At 38.0% G+C, this 23,362-nt stretch overlaps 1 protein-coding gene across 1 annotated transcript in view; it reads right to left on the reverse strand.

Moving 5' to 3' along the window:
* Nucleotides 1-15,733, reverse strand: part of LOC127130710 (uncharacterized) — a 140,527-nt gene extending 124,794 nt beyond the window's left edge. The window contains exons 1-2 of the mRNA XM_051059678.1: nt 15,574-15,733; nt 12,920-15,360 (exon numbers count right to left, since the gene is read on the reverse strand). Coding sequence (XP_050915635.1) covers nt 12,920-15,360; nt 15,574-15,733 — 2,601 coding nt within the window. The remainder of the gene's footprint in view (nt 1-12,919; nt 15,361-15,573) is intronic.
* Nucleotides 15,734-23,362: the final 7,629 nt, after the last annotated feature.

A 23,362-nucleotide genomic window follows, 5' to 3' on the forward strand; every position in this document is an offset into this window, starting at 1 on the left:
GCAGAGAATGTTACAACAGATGTTATAACATTAAAACTGTTAAAACATAATTGTTAGGAGATACAAACCATCATCATACACAGCTGTGACAGCTGAGATAATGAGAAATCTATGGAACTCATTAAGAGCCCAAATCTTACATCAACAGAAACAAAACATCCAAGCTTCCAAAACAGTCATAACAGCATCCAGAACAACACACATGTCATCATAACATAAGGACCATCACCACAACTTAGTCTGAGGAGGTAGTATCTTCTTCACTTTCAGATTCAGAACTGCCACTAGATTGATCTTGAGAATTAGACCTCTCACTTGAGGTATGGGCATCTGACTCCTTGGCTTCACCATCTTCCAGAAGGAAGGAAATGTTGTCCAAATGCACAGCTGCAACCTTAGCTGGAGACTTTCTAACAGTTTGCCTTTTAGCAGGTGAGATGTCTGGGACATCGTCTTCGACATCATCTTCATAATCAGAGCTTTCTCTGATTTTCCTCTTCTGAACCTCTACTTTACTCCATGATTTAGAAGGACCTACAGCAGCAGCCTTCCTACTAGTTCTAGCTGTCAATATCTCAGCCACAGTCTTGCCTTTCCTAGTTTTCATTTTCTTTGCAACACTTGGTTTCAAGTGATAAACCAAGGTGTCATCTTCCTCTTCCGAACTCTCTTCCTCCAAAACAATTACTCTTTCAGCAGTGCCATGCTTCTTTCTTGGCCATTCTTTGACTTGACCAGCAGTGGTTGTCCTACAGACTTCATTGTCTGTGGCTTCTAACTCAACAGCTACTTCTGTTCCTCTCCCTAGGAACTTATTCATTATACTTGAGGAGAACCTTACACACCTTCTTCTCACAAAGACCTTGCAGAATTCTTTGTTATTCTTGTCAGAAATATCCTCTGGGATATTCACCACAAACTCTTCCACTAAACCTTCAAAACATTGGGGTAATGCACTAACTATTTTTATCAATCCAGCAAACTTGATAACCTCCTTCACTTCTACATCCTCCTTCCCTAGCTCCCTTTCTACAACAACTCTCCTCTGTATAACAAATTTGCACTTTAATTGCTATAAATTCTCATGAATACAAATCCCTAATTTCCCTCTTAAACATTGAAACTGATTAGCATCCAAAGCTTTTCTAAATATGTCAGCTAATTGCATTTCAGTAGTAACATGCTCCAGTTCTATGATTTTCTCTTCCACAAGTTCTCTAATAAAGTGATGACAAATATCAATGTGCTTTGTCCTGCTATGCTGAACAGGATTTTTGGAAATAGTTGTAGCACTCAGGTTGTCACAGTAGACTGTCCTGACATCTTGTGTGACATTATGTTCAGTCACCATTAGTTTCAACCAACCCTGTTGAGAACAACTACTTCCAACTGCCATGTTTTCAGCTTGATATATAGCACAAACACCATTTTCATCTTTGAATACATTCGAATGTGTAGGAGCAGGAGTCCTTGCACTCTTCATGCCAATATTCTTAACATTGTTCTTGGCACATTTGCTTTGAGATAGAAAAATAGACTCTTCTATCTGCTTGACTTGTAGCCCAAGTCCAACAAAGCTCTTCCCAACTTCAGACTGCATTTGACGAGCAACATGTTCTACCATCTGATCTGACCTCCTACCAAACCCAATATTATCCACATCTGTTTGAGCCACCATGAGGTTTTCTCCTTGAGGTTTCAGACAACAATCTTTGAAGATTTCAACCACATCAGATTTGTTTTTGGTCCAGATGTATCTGGAGAAATCATCCACCACTGCAAATTTCTTTCCACCAAGGCTTTCCACTTGCATGGGTTCCATCAACTTCATATGGAGGAGTTTCAACCCTTTGGAAGTGATGTTAAGTCTGAGTTTCTGGTGTGACATCCTTGTCTGACATTTCCCACAGACTTTCAATTTGGGAGTTTCTCTAGCAGATATAATCAACTTCATCCCTTTCTCCTTGACTGAGGTACATTTTGAGGAGTAACTAATTTGAGAGTTCCACATGTAACAGTTGTCTTTGGTTCTGACTCCTCCCATGATTACTTCACTTTCTTTGTTGGTAATCAGACATTCACTTTTAGTGAAGTTAACATTTAGACCTTGGTCACATAGTTGACTGATGCTTATTAGATTTGCAGTCAAGCCCTTAACCAGTAGAACCTTGTCAAGTTTAGGCACTCCAGGACAATCAAGCTTGCCTATCCCCTTGATTTCACCCTTTTCTCCATCACCAAAGGTTACATAGCTTATGGCCTGAGGATGAAGTCTAGTTATCAGGTCTTTGTTTCCATTCATGTGTCTGGAACATCCACTATCAAAATACCACTCTTCTTTGGCTGAGACTCTGAGGGGAATGTGAGCTATTAGACTTGTAACATTAGTCTTAGGAACCCATTGCTTCTTGTTGACAAGCCTATGCTGTTTGGGTCTGGGTTGATAGTGAGTCTGATGATGAACAGGGCTAGGATAACCATACAGCTTATAGCAGAAGGGCTTCAGGTGACCAAATTTCCCACAGTAATGGCATCTCCATCTTTGGTGTTTCCCTTTCTGCTGTCTTCTCTTCTGATGTTGTGACATATGATGTGACATCACAGGTTTGCTTTTACTATGGCTGCATTTAGGTTTGGCTTGAGGTTTGCAACCAGTGTAACTGTACTCAGGCTTAGATTCATTATACCCCATGCCAGATTTGTTTCCTGTTATTTTTCCAGTTTGGAGAATCTTGTCTAGGGAGTCAGATCCATTGTTTAACATTCTTACATACTTGGTCATCTCTTCTAGTTTAGAATTCAAGAACATAGCTTCAGTTTTTAATTTGGCGATGATTTCCACATGGTCTGTGTCGCGGCGGGATTTTTCACGAGATTAAGTATTGATTGAACTTAACCCGTTTGAAAAATATTTTAAATGCAAGAGTCGCCACCGTCTTTTATTTTATCCAAAAAGAGGAAGGGAAAAATAACGATAAATCCCTTTAGAGTTACGGGTTCGGGGGTTGGTTATGCAAAGGGAAGGTATTAGCACCCTCTACATCTGTGGTACTCCACAGGAACCTTTTTGCTTATGTTTATGTGAATGCTTTGCTTTTTTCGCTTTGATCGTTTGATTGGGGAGATGAGAAAAGAACTTGATTTTATTGCTTTTGGACTCGATAAAGTCGTAGACTTCATGCCTACGTATCTCCAAGGCGCAATGGAGAAATCAGAATCCACGTAGTTCTCCCAAAAGAAAAGGGGAAAGTCTGTTTTGTTGATTTTAGATTTGAACGAGCCTAGACCCTAAAGAAATAAATAAATGGGCTCATTACAGGAAAGCCCAAGAGTAAGCTTATGATTGTGTGAAAAGGGTTTCTTAAACGGCGACCGTTGGAATCGCATCGGGTTTCTCTTTTTGGATTTTTCGATTTTTTAACATAAAACGTGAACAATACGATTAAACACACAATACAGAACATAAAAAATGCGAGAAAGTAAATTATTACAACACAGTTAGCTATGAATAGTTAGTATTACGAATAGTCAGTGGAGTTAATCGAGCTGAAACTGAAACGAAACGGTTAGTAACAACCTAAACAAATATAAAAAACAATATAAACATTTACTTTAGACAAAATAAACATTTGATATAAATAAACATTTAATTAAAATAAACATTTAAACAAATAATTAATTTAACTAACATTTAAATAAAACATATATGCAAAATAATAATAAAAGATAAACAATATTTAGTAAACAAAAGTAATATATATATATATATATATATATATATATATATATATATATATATATATATTTATATATATATATATATATATATATATATATATATATATATATATTATATTTTAGACAATAAATATATAGTAGACAAAAATAATATATATGTACATTTAGACAAATAATATATAATAGACAAAAATAATATATATATATATATATATATATATATATATATATATATATATATTTATTTAGATATATAATAGACAAAAATAATATATATATATATATATATATATATATATATATATATATATAATATATATATATATATATATATATATATATATATATATATATATATATTTAGATAAATAATATATTAAAACACATGCCGGCAAGCCGGAACTTTGTCGATTTCAAAGATAAGTGAAGAATATTACCTTGTGTGAAGAGGATGAACTTCTGATCGTCCAAATGATCGACCGAAGGCTGGAAACCGTCACCGACGCAGTGCTGGCTGCCTTCGTGGGTACCTGACTTCAACGTCGCTTTTGATCGGTGAAACGACGCCGAAATGAAAGGAAACTTGGATATTTGTGACCTGGACTCAACGAACTTCAAAGATATGAAATCGGTTTTGTGTTTCGGTGAATAATCGGGACGATTTTGGGTTACCGAAAATCAAGAACAAGTGAAATACGGTAATGCTTTTGGAAACATATTTCTTTTCAATTCTCTGTTTCTCTCACCACACGTTTTTCCTTACTGATCCACCTTTTTCTTTTTCTTACTAACAACATCTATATATATATATATATTTAGATTACTTAAACAATAGGAAACCTAAAAAATATCTAACATAAATTAATAATATATATTTAGATTACTTAAACAATAGGAAACCTAAAAAATATCTAACATAAATTAATAATATATATTTAGATTACTTAAACAATAGGAAACCTAAAAAAATATCTAACATAAATTAATAATATAATTTATATATTATATAATAATAATAATAAACTAATATAATATTAATCCTAATTAAATAAACTAATTAACAACTAAACACAATTAATATTAAGCACAAATAATATTAAACGGCACACGATTAAAATACGATAAAATCGAGCGACACGAACGCGATAAAAATGATGACAATTTGCACAGCAAAACAGACAAATTGATAAAACCAATAAATCAGTAAACCGGTAAACCAGTAAAATCAACAACACGACTCAAACAGACTCGATTAAATCACACGGCACAACACGTAATTAAATAAACAACCCTAGGCAATAATAAAATCAACACGACATCACGAAAACACTGACAAACACAATCACAAATAATCGGACAATACGAAAACTCTAATATATTCGAAATATAGTCAAAATACCGACAAACAAACAATTAAATAGATAAAAACGCACAAAACCTAATCGAAGCGATGCCACGCACAAAAGAGATAAGCGAGATAAATACGAGGCAACGATATCGGCCAGGTTTTGCTAAAACAACGAAATACAACACGGTAAGCAACGAAAACACACAAAACCTAATCAAACCAGTTGTCACGCGAAGTTTAAGAAATTGAGATGAATACGAGACAACGAGATTAATCAAGATGTGGTCAACAAAGCCAAAGTTAAATTTTGGGGTGCGACAGATGCCCCTATTTAATTAATTTAGGCCAGATAGCCGGAGGCTATCGAATGGTGTAAGGTAATTAAATATGACAAACGCCACAAAATTTGACTGCAAATGCATGTATGCATGATGCAAAAGACAGACAGACACAGAGACACGGGAGTGCAAACTCTACTAGGGAAGGACATACACCGACTCAATGTATGAAGGTAAACACTGAGAATACTCAGCTGGGGAAGATTCACTACCTATTCATAGATGGAAAATAGGAGGAAAAGAGATATCGACTCAATGTTGACGATACATCACTATCTCATAGATGAAAGTGGGAAAAGATCAATATAACAAGAGTACTGATGTGACAGTACATTACCAACTCAAAGATGGAGGTAACAGAAAAGATGAATACCAACTCAAGGATGAAGGTATAACAAGGGCATAATAAGAATTGAACTGCGTTAACTCATGGTTGACAGCTCACTACCCACTCATTGATGAGGTAAACAGGATAAGCCAACTCAAAGTTGAAGGCAAGCTTCAAAAGATTGATAATAACACTGTTAGGGAAATCAAATTCCAACTCATTGATGATGGTGTAGATGAAGAATCAGATCTAAGGATCATTGTGCAGACTTACAGTTGAATGCACACTACCAACTCATTGATGAGGTAGACAGAGAAATGCCGACTCAAAGTTGAAGGCAACCACCGATTCATTGACAAAGGTGTTTAGAAGAATTTAGAACATATTCTCCTGGAGATGTTTATCATTACCGACTCAAAGATGACGGTGGAAGGACAAAATGTACCTAACTCATAGATGAAGGTACTCCGTCAACTCAAAGACGAAGATGGAATCAGAAGTTATCTGTGCAGACTCAAAGATGAAAGCACACTATCAGTTCAACAAGGATCAAACATACCCTACTCATAGATGAAGGTACTCCATCAACTCAAAGACGAAGATGGAATCACAGGAAAATGTGCGAACTCAAAGATGAATGCATACTACCAGCTCATAGATGAGGGCTCACTATGTACCTAAATCATAGATGAAGGTACTCCATCAACTCAAAGACGGAGATGGAAACATAAGAAAATTGTGCTGACTCAAAGACGAAAGCACGTTACCAGCTCAAAGATGAAGGTAACAGAATAAAGTGTACCTAACTCATAGATGAAGGCATTCCATCAACTCAAAGACGAAGATGGAATCAAAAGAAACCTGTGCAAGGTCAAAGATGAATGCACACTACCAACTCATAGATGACGGTACTTCACCAACTCAAAGACGAAGGTGGAATCAAAAGAAATCTTGCTAACTCAAAGATGAATGCATATTACCAGCTCAAAGTTGCAGGTACTTCACCAACTCAAAGACGAAGGTGGAATCAAAAGGAATTTGTGCTAAACTCAAAGACGAAAGCACGCTACCAGCTCAAAGTTGCAGGTAGAACCATGGAACTTTCTGTGAGGATGTTATCAACTCATAGATGGAGATAGTAATTAATTTATCCGAGGGATAACAAAGGTTACCACTCATGGATGTAGGTAACTCAAGTTTGTAATGGGTACCAACTCAAAGATGAAGGTATAAAGGACTTGGACACAATATCTGTCATGTCTGTTTTACTGAATGAGAGTCACAAAGACTATATTGTTGCCTTCTTTTACTGGCAATTTCTGAGCTTTATCTGGAGACACGAGGTTCAAGCTAGGATAGAACTAGAATGAAACGGTCAAACAAGACTTCAACTGAAGAGGAATGAACTCATCAGGATTTACAACTGAAACAACCATCTTCCACGAGGCATAGATCTCTGTGGGGAACATGACCAATAAAAGGTATTTTGCTGCTTATGAGGATACTCTATATGGAGAGATTGACTCAACCCACAATATAAACAAGGAAACAAGGTGCATATGAACGCAAGCATGATATGTCATAGATATGCATGAATATTTAGTAATGAATGCATGATGGACAGACAAAACTAGGAATAACTGAAAATGTTAATAGCTGCATAAGGACTTGCTGGAGATTTGCACTGAGACTCGCTGGGGAGTAGTACAAAGACTTGCTGGGGAATTGGTACAAGAGCACCATATCCAGGTTTCTTTAAAAGTCTGTCTCTGCTGAGGATTCCGTAGAAGAATGGAGATGCCTTCTACTTCAAAAATGCAGGAGATTCCCTGTGGTTCTTGAATTTGTGAGGTATATGAGGATTGGACCTTTCTGAGGACTCCGTTGGGGATACAAGGTGTTATCCTCTGGAAATAAGATGATATTGTAAGAGAAGTCCTGCAATTCTTGAATTTGCTGATAACGCAGAAGGGATTATTCTTCTGGAAGACTCTGCTGGGGATAAAGTCCGCTGGGGATAGGTGGTATCTTTCCAGGGAATAAGAATATAGGGGAAATCTATCCTTGATTTTTTTGCTTTAATTATCATGGAGACTTTCTGTATCTGAAGACTCTGCAGGGGATTATGGTGTCTGATATCTAGTTACGAGATCTTTCCTCTAGGAGACTCTGCCGGGGAACAGTGATGTCTGACCTTTGAATATAAATGAGAATTTAGGAGAAATCCTGCAATTCTTGAATTTGCTTAAAATGCATAACACACTCTTCTTTTACTACAAAACATTACTGAGGAGGAGACATATCCTTCTATTGAATGGACAGAGAACAACAGGAGATTCCCTGTAGTTTCTGAATATCAGCTTTCTTCACTCGCTGAGGGATGGAGACCTCTGTATTACTCCTGCTCAGGGAAATCAAATCTTCCTTCTCATCCTCTGCTGGGGACATTGCTGATCCCGCTTTAATAAATTACTGGGGAAATACCTGTAGTAATCCCATAGGCCAAATCTGTAACTTAAAACCTGGATCAAAGTCTTCATGATCAATTAACCGGGGAGTCTTCATGATCAATTAAACTGGGGAGTCTTCATGATCAATTAACTGGGGAGTCTTCATGCCCCAAGTGAAGGGAATAAACTTCTTGAAATATTTCTTGCTTGATCTCTTGAGGAAAACTAGGAAGCATAGCTGGGGATATCCAGAATCACAACCTCTGCTGGAGAAATATTACTGCCAAGACACCTGTGGAGATTTTTTCATCATATACATATAAGGATAGTAATATGAACATGTCTAGTTGGAATCACATGATTTCAGAATTACTGGGACTACATGTCTCAATCCTTTTATTGATGTCCACAAATCAAAATAAATAATCTTTATATTTTTCAAAAACTGTTTTTAATTCAAAACTTTTGTTTCAAAACATATCTGTCAAAGTAAAAGAACTTTCGTAAATTGAAATGAAAATTAAGAGTGCCAAGAAATATAGAAAGGCTCAAATTGATTTGATAGGATGGTAATCAGCCAACAGCGTGATTCCATAGATCTTTACAAATTGGAAAATGGTAATTTCGTGGAAAAAGGGTACGTTGAACTACAATGACATCATTCTCTCTTCCACTTTTGACCTGTATTGCAGCCTTGAGAAAGTTGGAGAACTGTTGAAAATATTCTGATACTTCAATGATCTTATCTCTGTTATGCAGTTACTTGCCTGAAATCCCTAACTTTTGCCTAGATTGCCCTTTCGGGTTTTCAATCTACCGGGATAATATTCTCTTTGTTTTTTTATGTCTCTAATTTCTGCTTGGACCGCCCTTTTAGGTTTTCAGTCCACCGAGACGCTCATTTTTGCCTAAGCCGCCCTTTCGGGTTTTCAACTTAGCGAGTTGTTCTTTTCATTTTTTAGGCGAAGTATTTCTTGACTGCATCTGTATGCACGGGACGTGGAAGCTCTTCACCATCCATGTTTGTAAGAATTAAAGCACCGCCTGAGAAGGCTTTCTTGACAACATAGGGTCCTTCATAGTTAGGAGTCCACTTGCCCCTAGAATCATTGTGAAATAGTATCATCTTCTTGAGTACAAGGTCACCCTCTTTGAATTCTCTCGGCTTAACCTTCCTATCAAATGCCTGCTTCATTCTCTTTTGATATAACTGTCCATGGCACAAGGCAGTCATTCTTTTTTCTTCAATCAAATTCAACTGATCGTATCTGCTTTGACACCATTCAGCCTCTGACAACTGAGTTTCCATTAGTATCCTCATTGATGGAATTTCAACCTCTATCGGTAACACAGCTTCCATACCGTATACAAGTGAAAATGGGGTTGCCCCAGTTGAAGTACGGACTGATGTTCTATATCCGTGTAGTACAAAAGGCAGCATTTCATGCCAATCTTTGTAGGTAACAACCATCTTTTGAATGATCTTCTTGATATTCTTATTTGCAGCTTCAACTGCCCCATTCATCTTGGGACGGTAAGGAGAAGAGTTGTGATGCTCGATCCTGAAACTTTCACATAATTCATCCATCATTTTGTTGTTCAGATTGGAGCCATTGTCAGTGATGATCTTGTTTGGAATGCCATATCGGCAAATGAGATTATTTTTGATGAATCTGACCACCACTTGCTTTGTCACCTTTGCATACGAAGCTGCTTCCACCCATTTGGTGAAGTAATCAATTGCCACGAGAATGAAACGGTGTCCGTTGGAAGCTTTGGGTTCAATCATACCGATCATGTCAATGCCCCACATTGAGAATGGCCAAGGAGCAGAAATCACATTCAAAAAGGTTGGTGGTACATGAACCTTATCAGCGTAGATCTGACATTTGTGACACTTCTTTACAAATTTGCAGCAATCTGATTCCATAGTCAACCAGTAGTAACCAGCTCTCAACATCTTTCTTGACATAGAGTGGCCGTTTGCATGAGTACCAAAGGACCCTTCATGAACTTCTTTCATCAACATTTCTGCTTCCTTTTTGTCAACACATCTGAGTAAGACCATGTCATAATTCCTATTATAGAGAACATTCTGATTAAGGAAGAAACTGCCTGACAATCTTCTCAAAGTCTTTTTATCTTTTTCTGTTGCTCCAAGAGGATACTCCTGAGTCTGAAGGAAATGCTTGATATCGTGGTACCATGGTTTATCATCAAAACTGGCCTCAGCTGTAAACACATGTGCTGGTCTATCAAGTCGCTTGATCACAATTTGGGTACTTCGTTTGGAAAACCCACTTGATACATTGAATACAACGTAGCTAGAGCATCCGCCATATGATTCTCATCCCGAGGAATGTGATGCAATTCAACCTTGGTGAAGAAAGTCAACAATCTTCTTGCATAGTCTTTGTATGGGATCAAGCCAGGGTGGCGTGTTTCCCATTCTCCTTTGATCTGATTGATAACTAACGCTGAGTCACCATAAACAGTAAGATTTTTGATGCGGAGGTCAATGGCTTCTTCAAGACCCATGATACAGGCTTCATATTCAGCAATGTTGTTTGTACATTCAAAGCAAATTCTTGCCGTGAAAGGAATATGAGAACCTTCTGGAGTGATAATGACTGCACCTACTCCATGTCCATAAACGTTGGAAGCTCCATCAAATACTAAACCCCATTGAGAATCTGGTTCAGGTCCTTCTTCAGGAAGTGGCTCTTTACAATCTCTGGATTTTAGGAACATGACATCTTCATCAGGAAACTCATCCTCATTATCATCGTGATCTTCAACGGGTTGGTGAGCAAGGTACTCAGCCAACACACTGCTCTTGATAGCTTTCTGGGTATGATACTCAATGTCGTATTCTGATAACAGCATCTGCCATCTGGCAATCTTACCAGTGAGTGCAGGCTTCTCAAAAATGTACTTGATTGGATCCATTTTGGATATCAACCAAGTGGTGTGACTTAACATATACTGCCTCAATCTCTTAGCAGCCCAAGCCAATGCACAACATGTCTTCTCGAGTAAGGAGTATCGTGATTCACAGTCAGTAAATTTCTTGCTTAAGTAGTAAATGGCATGCTCTTTCTTTCCAGTTTCGTCTTGTTGACCCAGAATACAGCCCATAGAATTCTCAAGCACTGTCAAATACATAACCAACGGTCTTCCAGCAACAGGTGGTAACAAGATAGGAGGCTCCATGAGGTACTCTTTGATACTGTCAAATGCTTTCTAACAATCCTCTGTCCAAACACAATTCTGACTCTTTCTCAGCAATTTGAAGATAGGTTCACAACTGGCAGTCATATGAGAAATAAACCGGGATATGTAATTCAATCGTCCTAGAAAACCTCTCACTTGCCTTTCTGTTTTTGGTGCGGGCATCTCTTGGATAGCTTTTACTTTATCTGGATCAACTTCAATGCCTTTTTGGCTGACAATGAAGCCCAAGAGTTTACCTGACCTGACGCCAAATGTGCATTTGTTCGGATTGAGGCAAAGACGGAACTTCCTCAATCGTTGAAACAGCTTCAATAGATCTACTAAGTGACCTTCTTCTGAACGAGACTTCGCGATCATGTCATCCACATAAACCTCAATCTCTTTGTGCATCATGTCGTGAAAGAGCGTTGTCATGGCTCGCTGGTAAGTAGCACCTGCGTTCTTCAACCCAAACGGCATCACTTGATAACAGAATGTTCCCCATGGTGTTATGAATGTAGTTTTTTCCATGTCTTCGGGAGCCATTTTGATCTGGTTATACCCGGAGAATCCGTCCATGAAGGAGAATATGTCAAACTTTGCTGTATTGTCTACCAACATGTCAATGTGAGGCAGGGGGAAATCATCCTTTGGGCTTGCTCTATTTAAGTCACGATAGTCGACACACATTCGTACCTTCCCGTCCTTCTTAGGAACTGGCACAATATTTGCTATCCACTCTGGATACACTGAAGTGGCAAGAAAACCAGCATCTATTTGCTTCAGAACTTCTTCTTTAATTTTGACGGCCATATCTGGATGTGTTCTTCTTAATTTCTGTTTGACCGGTGGACATTCTGGCTTCAAAGGTAGCTTGTGCTCTACGATGTCAGTGTCGAGACCAGGCATATCTTGATAAGACCAAGCAAACACATCTACATACTCTTTCAACAGGCTGATCAATTTCTCCTTGACCTGTGGGGATAACAATGCTGCAATTTTGACTTCTTTCACATTTTCTTCCGAACCCAAGTTGACCGTTTCCAAAGGCTCCTTGTATGGCTGAATAGTGTCTTCTTCATTTTCAAGCTGGAGGGCGACCTCTTCTGGAATCTCATCCCACTCTTCCTCTTCAGCTTCGAATACAGAATGTTCAAAGTCGGGAGAGGGCATGATGTCATTGTGTTCAACGGGTTTAAGTAACCTGTACAAACAATTGTTTTTAGAGGACTGACCATGACATGCAAAAATGTGTTCTTTTTAAGGTTTTTTTTTGTGTTACCATTTTCCGAAAAAGCTGAGAAGATAAAAGGACACAAGTGTATAGGAACACAAAAGATCTTTTTCATGGATAGTACGTTTTTGACAAAAGTGCCCATTTTACAAAATTAATGCTTCGCGCTTTGGGCTAAAGCGGAAGATTTTTGAAAACTGAAAAGCTTAATTACTTTGATATGTGGACACAATGTGGGATGTCAACTGCGGTCCAGTTCTTCATAACTACTCCTGGTGTCACAAATCTGGGGCCTTCGTCTTCTGTCTTTCCCTCAAAAGTATCCTCCTCAACTGCTACCATGTTGATAAACCCACCGCTGTGAAAGATATCTTTGAAAGGTTGCACCACTGAAGTCTGCACTTGTTTTCCATCAACAAAGCCTAATCCTGCATGGTTAACGTTTTCTGGCAACTCTATCACCTTGCCCCACATTTCTGTAGGACCTGTCTTGACAATCTGCTGGGCGTCTTTGAATGACGCGATTGAACCTTCACTTTTCTTGTAATCATCGATGGTCAGGGCCTGAAATGGAGTTTGAACAGCCGTTTTGTCTGCTTCTATCACACTAAACGATGAAAGGTGGCTAATCAGCATAGCCTGCTCCCCATTAACCGTCACTATTTGCCCATTCTTGAAAAATTTTAACTTCTGGTGTAACGTGGATGTAATGGCACCCGCCTCATGAATCCATGGGCGTCCGAGCAGACAGCTATAAGCTGGCACTATATCCATAACCTGGAAAGTGATCTGGAATACATGTGGTCCAATACCAATAGGCAAATCAACTTCTCCAATGACTGATTTTCTTGATCCATCGAAGGCTTTCACAATAATTCCACTGTGCCGCATTTGCCCCCCTTTGTACTTTAGCTTCACCAAGGTAGACTTGGGCATGACATTCAGAGATGAACCGGTGTCAATTAGGATATTAGACAAAGAATCCCCTTGACAATTGGCTGAGATATGGAGAGCGAAGTTGTGATTCTTTCCTTCTTCTGGCAGTTCTTCATCACAAAAGCCTAAGCCATTGCACGAAGTGATGCTGCCTACAACATTGTTGAACTGCTCTGCTGTTATATCCTGTTCTACAAAGGCTTGATCAAGCACCTTCAGTAGTGCTTCTCTGTGGACAGCTGAATTCAATAATAAGGACAGGATCGAGATTTTTGACGGTGTCTGTAGCAACTGATCTACCACTTCGTAGTCACTGAGCTTGATAATTCTAAGTAGTTCATCTGTTTCTTTATCAAGGGTTGAATTGCTTGTTTTCCCTTCTGCTTCTCTTGTCACTGGTACCATGACTACTGGATCTTTCTCAACATTTCTACTTGGGATAACCGGCGGAGCGAACACGCGGCCACTGCGCGTCATTCGGCTATTTGCTGCGATATTGGTAACTGAGGCTAAGGTTTTAATCTCGACCTCTTTACCGTTCTCAATAATAGTTGCTGCATAGCGGTAGGGGACCGCTTTATCTGAAGTGTAAGGCATTGGGCCCGGAGGGCAAATCACCACTGGCTCCCTCGGATGATAAGCTATCTCTACTTTCTCTGGAATGTTGAAGCAAGGAATGATGACATTCACCTCTTGTTCTTGTGATTCTGGAGAACTCACTTGTCTAGAAATCTGAATCAAACCCTGATCAAGGACGCCTTGCAAATCATCTCGAATCTTTCTACAACCTCTTGAATTGACTGAACATGTACCACAGATCTGGTGGTCATGTTGGAATAGACCATGAGCACATAAAACAGAATGAATTTCAACCAAAGACCGCCGAATCTCCTCTATCTTCGTAACACGTTGTTCATTGAGACAAACTTCTATATTGTTCACTGATGAAGGACCATGACTTGGCATTGGATTGTCCTTCACATTGGGACCCATGTTCTTGAAGGTCAGGATACCTGCTCTTGTCAACTTCTGTACTTCCAACTTTAAAGCAAAACAGTTGTCTAAGTCATGACCTGGAGCATTCTGATGAAAGGGACAAGATACCTCTGGCTTGTACCACCAAGGTAGCACTTCTGGTACAAGAGGTCGTGGTCGTGGTTGCACAAGGTTTTTAGTGATCAAAGCTGGATACAATTCTGCATATGACATTGGAATTGGATCAAAATTGGTTCTTCTTTGCTGCTGTGGTGGACGTTGTTGTAACTGATGTTGATGTTGTTGAGGTTGATGTTGTTGCTGATACTGAGTATTCTGTTGGAAGCGGTTGGTACGCTGCTGAGGGTATTGGACTTGAACTGGAGCGGAAGTGATTACTGGAGTCACGGCTGCTATATGTTGGTGTTGGGAATGGTAAGGATAATTGATCCTTCTTGGATGATTATAGGACACAGCATTAGTTTCTTGTTCCTTCTTTTTCATAAAACCGCCGTACCTCTTTGCCCCGCTTGAAGATGAACTTCCTTCTCTGACTAGACGCCCTTCTCGAACTGCTTCCTCTAAACGGACTCCCATGTTTACCATGTCAGTAAAGTCTGTAGGAGCGCTTGCAATCATCCTCTCGTAATAAAAAGTATCAAGAGTCTTAAAGAACACTTTCGTCATCTCCTTTTCTTCCATAGGTGGAACAACCTGTGCTGCAATTTCGCGCCACCTTTGCGCGTATTCACGGAATGTCTCCTTTCCTCTTTGTTGCATGGACCTCAACTGATCTCGGTCTGGCACATTATCAAGGTTGTATTTGTAATGTTTGATAAAGGCCTCGCCTAAATCGTTGAAAGTCTTGATCTGAGAACTGTCTAATCCCATATACCAGCGTAAAGCTGCACCGGTAAGGCTGTCTTGAAAACAATGAATGAGCATCCTTTGGTCGTTGGTGTACATTGACATCTTTCGCACATACATAACCAAATGGGTCTGTGGACAAGAACTTCCTTTGTACTTTTCAAATTCTGGTAGTTTAAATTTTGCTGGCATCCTTACGTTTGGAACCAAACACATATCATTTACATCTCTGCCAAACAGTTCTTTCCCACGAAGAGCTTTTATCTCTTTTTGTAATTCCGCAAACTGATCCTGGAATTCATCCATTTTATCATTGAGACCAGGATCCTCACTTGGGGTAGGGCCATGATAGACAGGTTCTCCTAGGTGAGGAGTATAGTGAACAACGGGAGGCACATTAGTGAAGACAGGAGCATTTGGTGGAACGAACTCTTGTTGATATCTATCTTGATTAAGATCCCTGGGTATTTCCCAAGGACGGGATGCTGTGATGGTAACAGAAGTGACTGGGACAACGTGGATTTCTGAAGCGATGACTGTAGTGACGGGTGCTGCTGTTGTCTGATTCTGAATTTGAGGTTGATTCTGTGCCGAAGTCTGTCCTGAATTATGAACTTGAGCCCTAGCCTGGGCTTCCTCTGCTTGTAGACGGGCGGTTAACATTTGGTTGCGCAACTCTGCTGCCTGTGCTTGCGCCTGGATCTGTGCATCTTGTGCTTCGGCAACCTGAGCTTGTGCTGTTTGAAGTCGACCATAGCAGAAAGGCGGTCAACCTGAGCTTTCAATTCTCGGTTCTCGTTATCTGTTATCTCCATTCTTCTTTTGTAGTTGGCTCTTGTGTTGTAATTATGCGTCAGCTTGAAATGGATCTGTTGGCGGGAAGCAACTGTTAGAAGACTGGACCAAGACAGACAACCTGTATGCACGTGACGCATGGATATGCAAAATGAATGATTTTCCAAGGAACTCTAAGTAAAGGAAAAGATAGAATTGCAAACATTTTTTGATAACAAAACAAAATTTTTCATTTTAAGCATTTTTATCAAAATATACAAAATTATCAACCCAAAATACAACCAAGAAAACCATTTAAGGACATGTGTCATCAGGACGAGCATAAACAAGTAGGAGTTGTCCTTCAAGTCTCTCAATTCTTTCTTCATAGGCCTTCTGCATAAAAGCTTTCTCCTTCACCAAACTGTCTACAAGACCTTTCCATGCACCTGAGGACTGTGGAATCTGGGAGTAATCTGTTGTGCCTGAGGAAAATAAATCCTCTTGCACCCTTGGACGTTTACCTGCACGATCTTCTCCACTCTGCTCCTTTAACTGTCTCTGAAGTTCTTCATTTTCCATTTCGAGCACCTGGGCCTTATCCTTCCAAGCGTCTCTCTCTTTCTTGACCCTCTCCAAGGTGGCTTGGAGTTCTTCTTTGTCATCTAGCGGAAGGTAGGGGGTCTTCAACGGAGCGGGTTTGATAGGATCATGATGTGGGTATGGCATTTTCAACTGTATAGCTCTGGCTCTGATCCACTGGAGGTACGGCTCATAGGAGGTACAATCTTTCTTACCCAATTCAAGTCTCCCTTTGCGACAAAGACGATGCCAAGCTCTTACTACTCTCTCTTTCATGGTAGGGTCCTCCTCGTTATCCCTCAAGAAAATACCTTCTAAAAGAATGTTAGGAGGCTTGTCCTTCATAGGGTAACCGAGTTGTCTCCTAGCAAGTACTGGATTATAAGAAATGATTCCCTTTGTGCCCATGAGGGGCACATTGGGGAACTCCCCGCAACTATCAATGATCTTCACATCGTCTAAAACTCTACTATACCATGCAATATCTGACTGGGTAAGAGACATAATCCTCTGTGACCACTGAAGTCCTGACTTGCGATCCCAAAAAGTAGCTGACTTAGGAAGATGAGAGACAAACCATTTGTAGAGTAACGGTATACAGCAGACTATGGTTCCTCCTCCTTTCAAAGTACGGTAATGGATGGAATGATAGGTGTCTCCGAGCAAAGTTGGAACAGGATTACCACTTAGGAAGATGCGTATAGCATATGAATCCACAAAACCTTCAATATTAGGAAATAGTAACAAATCGTAGATCAACAAGGCGAACAGATGCTCCACAATAATATCACAACCTTGACTGGAAAAATAAGAAACCTTCCCCATTAAGAACTTGGCAGTGAAACCTGGAAGTCCTCCTTTGGTGGTGAAGTTATTCTTGAATTCTGACTTCTTCATGTACAACACTTTTGCAAGAGAACTGTGCTCGGGTAACTTTTCTGAACCAGAGAAAGGTACTGTATCAACAACTGGGATGTGAAGCAACTGGGCATACTCTTCCAATGTAGGCATGAGTTGATAGTCTGGAAATGTGAAATAGTGATAGACTGGATCATAGAACTGTACTAATGTCTGCAATAAACCTTCTTCCATCCTAAGTGTCAATAAAGATATAAGTGCCCCATATCTGTCTCTGAAACCAATAGGATATGCGATCGAAGAAACCAGTTTCTTTAGTTCATCTATCTTTGGATTGATGAGATTGTACTTTTTCACACTTCTCTGTTCAAAATCCATGTTTCCTGCAATATTTGCAATCCTCACTTTAAGTTCCTTGGAAAAAGGTTGAAATGATGGGAATGAATGCATGTCATGCATGAATGCAACAAACACAAACATGGTTAAACAATACAAGGCTCAAAGTTCATCACCAGCATGGAGTTTAGGACAACGCCCCAAGATAAGTTCTAAGGTTCACCTGCCAAACGGGTTCTAAAAGTTCCCAAGGTTATGGATCCTTCTTCGGATAATACCGGGTTAAGCAACTGCTCGCTTTCCAATATTATTCTCAAAAGAATCTCGCTTGAGTGTGATATCGCGTATCAACCAAACCAGACTTTTGGTCCGAAGTGGTCACCACATCACATCCTAAGTAAGGCCAAGATGGGGTAAAGGTAAACTAAGGTCCTTGGCTTCACGGGCCCGTCGAAAGCAACAATGCCTCACAAATGACTTGTTTTAGCACTATCACCCTCAAAGAGGCCTCCACCAAGCGGACAAAGGCTCAAGTCAACTCGGTAAGGATTGTCTCCTATCAAGTCAACCTGAATTATCATCCATCCTATCTCAAATGTGCCCCAAATCCGGGTATAGGATTTATCACAAGTATCCCCCAAAACCCAAAATAACAAACATTACAAACAATACAATTTAGCAAATATTCACAAAGCAAACATATAAACAAGCAAAGATAGGCTAAACCCTCAAATAAGTTTAAGCATATTTCCCCAGCAGAGTCGCCATTCTGTCGCGGCGGGATTTTTCACGAGATTAAGTATTGATTGAACTTAACCCGTTTGAAAAATATTTTAAATGCAAGAGTCGCCACCGTCTTTTATTTTATCCAAAAAGAGGAAGGGAAAAATAACGATAAATCCCTTTAGAGTTACGGGTTCGGGGGTTGGTTATGCAAAGGGAAGGTATTAGCACCCTCTACATCTGTGGTACTCCACAGGAACCTTTTTGCTTATGTTTATATGAATGCTTTGCTTTTTTCGCTTTGATCGTTTGATTGGGGAGATGAGAAAAGAACTTGATTCTATTGCTTTTGGACTCGATAAAGTCGTAGACTTCATGCCTACGTATCTCCAAGGCGCAATGGAGAAATCAGAATCCACGTAGTTCTCCCAAAAGAAAAGGGGAAAGTCTGTTTTGTTGATTTTAGATTTGAACGAGCCTAGACCCTAAAGAAATAAATAAATGGGCTCATTACAGGAAAGCCCAAGAGTAAGCTTATGAGTGTGTGAAAAGGGTTTCTTAAACGGCGACCGTTGGAATCGCATCGGGTTTCTCTTTTTGGATTTTTCGATTTTTTAACATAAAACGTGAACAATACGATTAAACACACAATACAGAACATAAAAAATGCGAGAAAGTAAATTATTACAACACAGTTAGCTATGAATAGTTAGTATTACGAATAGTCAGTGGAGTTAATCGAGCTGAAACTGAAACGAAACGGTTAGTAACAACCTAAACAAATATAAAAAATAATATAAACATTTACTTTAGACAAAATAAACATTTGATATAAATAAACATTTAATTAAAATAAACATTTAAACAAATAATTAATTTAACTAACATTTAAATAAAACATATATGCAAAATAATAATAAAAGATAAACAATATTTAGTAAACAAAAGTAATATATATATATATATATATATATATATATATATATATATATATATATATATATATATATATATATATATATATATATATATATATATATAATATATATATATATATATATATATATATATATATATATATATATATATATATATATATATATATATATATATATATATATATATTTATATTTTAGACAATAAATATATAGTAGACAAAAATAATATATATGTACATTTAGACAAATAATATATAATAGACAAAAATAATATATATATATATATATATATATATATATATATATATATATATATATATATATTTATATATATATATATATATATTTATATATTTAGATATATAATAGACAAAAATAATATATATATATATATATATATATATATATATATATATATATATATATATATATATATATATTTAGATAAATAATATATTAAAACACATGCCGGCAAGTCGGAACTTTGCCGATTTCAAAGATAAGTGAAGAATATTACCTTGTGTGAAGAGGATGAACTTCTGATCGTCCAAATGATCGACCGAAAGCTGGAAACCGTCACCGACGCGGTGCTGGCTGCCTTCGTGGGTACCTGACTTCAACGTCGCTTTTGATCGGTGAAACGACGCCGGAATGAAAGGAAACTTGGATATTTGTGACCTTGACTCAACGAACTTCAAAGATATGAAATCGGTTCTGTGTTTCGGTGAATAATCGGGACGATTTTGGGTTACCGAAAAGGAAGAACAAGTGAAATACGGTAATGCTTTTGGAAAAATATTTCTTTTCAATTCTCTGTTTCTCTCACCACATGTTTTTCCTTACTGATCCACCTTTTTCTTTTTTCTTACTAACAACATCTATATATATATATATATATATATTTAGATTACTTAAACAATAGGAAACCTAAAAAATATCTAACATAAATTAATAATATATATTTAGATTACTTAAACAATAGGAAACCTAAAAAATATCTAACATAAATTAATAATGTATATTTAGATTACTTAAACAATAGGAAACCTAAAAAATATCTAACATAAATTAATAATATATATTTAGATTACTTAAATAATAGGAAACCTAAAAAAATATCTAACATAAATTAATAATATAATTTATATATTATATAATAATAATAATAATAAACTAATATAATATTAATCCTAATTAAATAAACTAATTAACAACTAAACACAATTAATATTAAGCACAAATAATATTAAACGGCACACGATTAAAATACGATAAAATCGAGCGACACGAACGCGATAAAAATGATGACAATTTGCACAGCAAAACAGACAAATTGATAAAACCAATAAACCAGTAAAATCAACAACACGACTCAAACAGACTCGATTAAATCACACGGCACAACACGTAATTAAATAAACAACCCTAGGCAATAATAAAATCAACACGACATCATGAAAATGCTGACAAACATAATAACAAATAATCGGACAATACGAAAACTCTAATATATTCGAAATACAGTCAAAATACCGAAAAACAAACAATTAAATAGATAAAAACGCACAAAACCTAATCGAAGCGATGCCACGCACAAAAGAGATAAGCGAGATAAATACGAGGCAACGATATCGGCCAGGTTTTGCTAAAACAACGAAATACAACACGGTAAGCAACGAAAACACACAAAACCTAATCAAACCAGTTGTCACGCGAAGTTTAAGAAATTGAGATGAATAGGAGACAACGAGATTAATCAAGATGTGGTCAACAAAGCCAAAGTCAAATTTTGGGGTACGACAGTCTGCCTTCTCATTCTCCAGCTGTACTGTCTTCTGGCTTTCAACTTGTTGACTTTCATCTATCTTAGCCTTCAGAACCACTGCTTCTGTTTTTAATTTGGAGATGGTTTCCAAGTGTTCTACCTTCTCATTCTCAAGTTGAGTTATTTCCTTCTTCTGGCTTTCAACCTGTTTACACCACTCTACACTTTTGAGACACAACTTTCTGTAGGTAGTGGCCAACTCTTCAAAGGTTACTTCACCATCACTTGAGTCTTCATCAGAATCCCATCTTCCAGTCAAGGCAGTCATAAGATTTGCAGATTCTTCTGTTTCACTTTCATCTGACCAAGTGGCAGCAAGACTCCTCTTCTGTTTCTTGAGGTAGGTCCCACATTCAGTTCTAATGTATCCATACCCATCACATTCATGACACTGAACTCCTTTTTCTTCTTTGGACTTTTCATCTGACCTTGTTCTTCTTCCAATATTGTTGGATTTACTGATGTCAGATGCAATGTTCTTGACATTAGCCTTAGATCTTTCATCCATCTTCTTCACTAGCTTGTTCAACTGTCTTCCCAGCATTGCTACACCATCTGCCAGATCTTCATCAATATCTGGACCACCTTCCTTCTCTTCCTCCTCAGTGTTTGACTTGAGTGCTATGCTTTTGGCTTTCTTTTCAGATCCATCACACATTCCCATCTCAAATGTTTGAAGGGATCCAATTAGCTCATCAACTCTCATATTGGAAATGTCTTGAGACTCTTCTATGACTGTCACTTTCATGGAAAATCTCTTAGGGAGTGACCTGAGTATTTTCCTCACTAATTTTTCATCTAACATCTTCTCACCCAGGGCTCCTGAGGCATTAGAAATTTCAAGGATATTCATATGAAATTCATGAATATTTTCATCTTCTTTCATCCTTAAATTTTCAAACTTGGTAGTGAGCAGCTGCAATCTAGACATCTTCACTCTAGAGGTGCCTTCGTGAGTGGTTTTGAGAATGTCCCAGGCATCTTTAGCCACTTCACAGTTGTTTACCAATCTGATGATATACTTATCTACACCATTGAATATAGCATTCAATGCTTTAGAGTTCCCAAGGGCTAAGTCATCCTCCTCCTTGGTCCATTGTTCTTCAGCCTTCTTATAAGCAGTAGCTTCTCTATTCTTGGTAACAACTGGATGTTCCCAGCCTGTTAACATAGCCTTCCAAGCCTTATTATCCAGAGATTTTAGGAAGGCTACCATTTGAGGTTTCCAGTAGTCATAGTTGGATCCATCCAAAATAGGTGGTCTGTGAACAGATCCTCTATCTCTCTCCATAGTACCAGAAAGTATCGTCCCTAGATCTCACCCAGAACCAGAGCAGGATGCCTGCTCTGATACCAATTGAAATTCTGGTATCAGATATAAGATGTCAAAGGTAATGTTACGACACTAATATCTGTTAACACACAATGGATAAACAAAAACAGAATGGTAAAGCGAATAACACAAGCAATTGTTAACCCAGTTCGGTGCAACTCACCTACGACTGGGGGCTACCAAGCCAGGAAGGAAATTCACTAAAATAGAATTAGTTCAAAGACTCTCCGTACACTTCAACAAGTTACAGTCTTTATCACCTAATCTCTACCCGTGCAATTTCTACCTAAGCACTCTTAGATATGAGAACCCACTCACTTCCCTACAATCACACACCAGTGATTTTAAACAACCATCCCTTGAGAAAAGAAAATACTTTTCAATTACACACTCTTGATTTTACTTCACAGTTTCAATCAAGAAGACACACTCTTGATCTTGCTTCACAACTTTGATGAAGAAGACACGCACTCTTGCTTAATAGCTTTAGAGTGACAAATTACAACCACAAATTAGTCCAATTCAATCATCAATGGATGACTTGAATGACCTCCAAGTCTTACGAC

This window comes from Lathyrus oleraceus, chromosome 3 (assembly GCF_024323335.1).
Source record: "Lathyrus oleraceus cultivar Zhongwan6 chromosome 3, CAAS_Psat_ZW6_1.0, whole genome shotgun sequence".
Taxonomy (NCBI): Eukaryota; Viridiplantae; Streptophyta; class Magnoliopsida; order Fabales; family Fabaceae; genus Lathyrus; species Lathyrus oleraceus.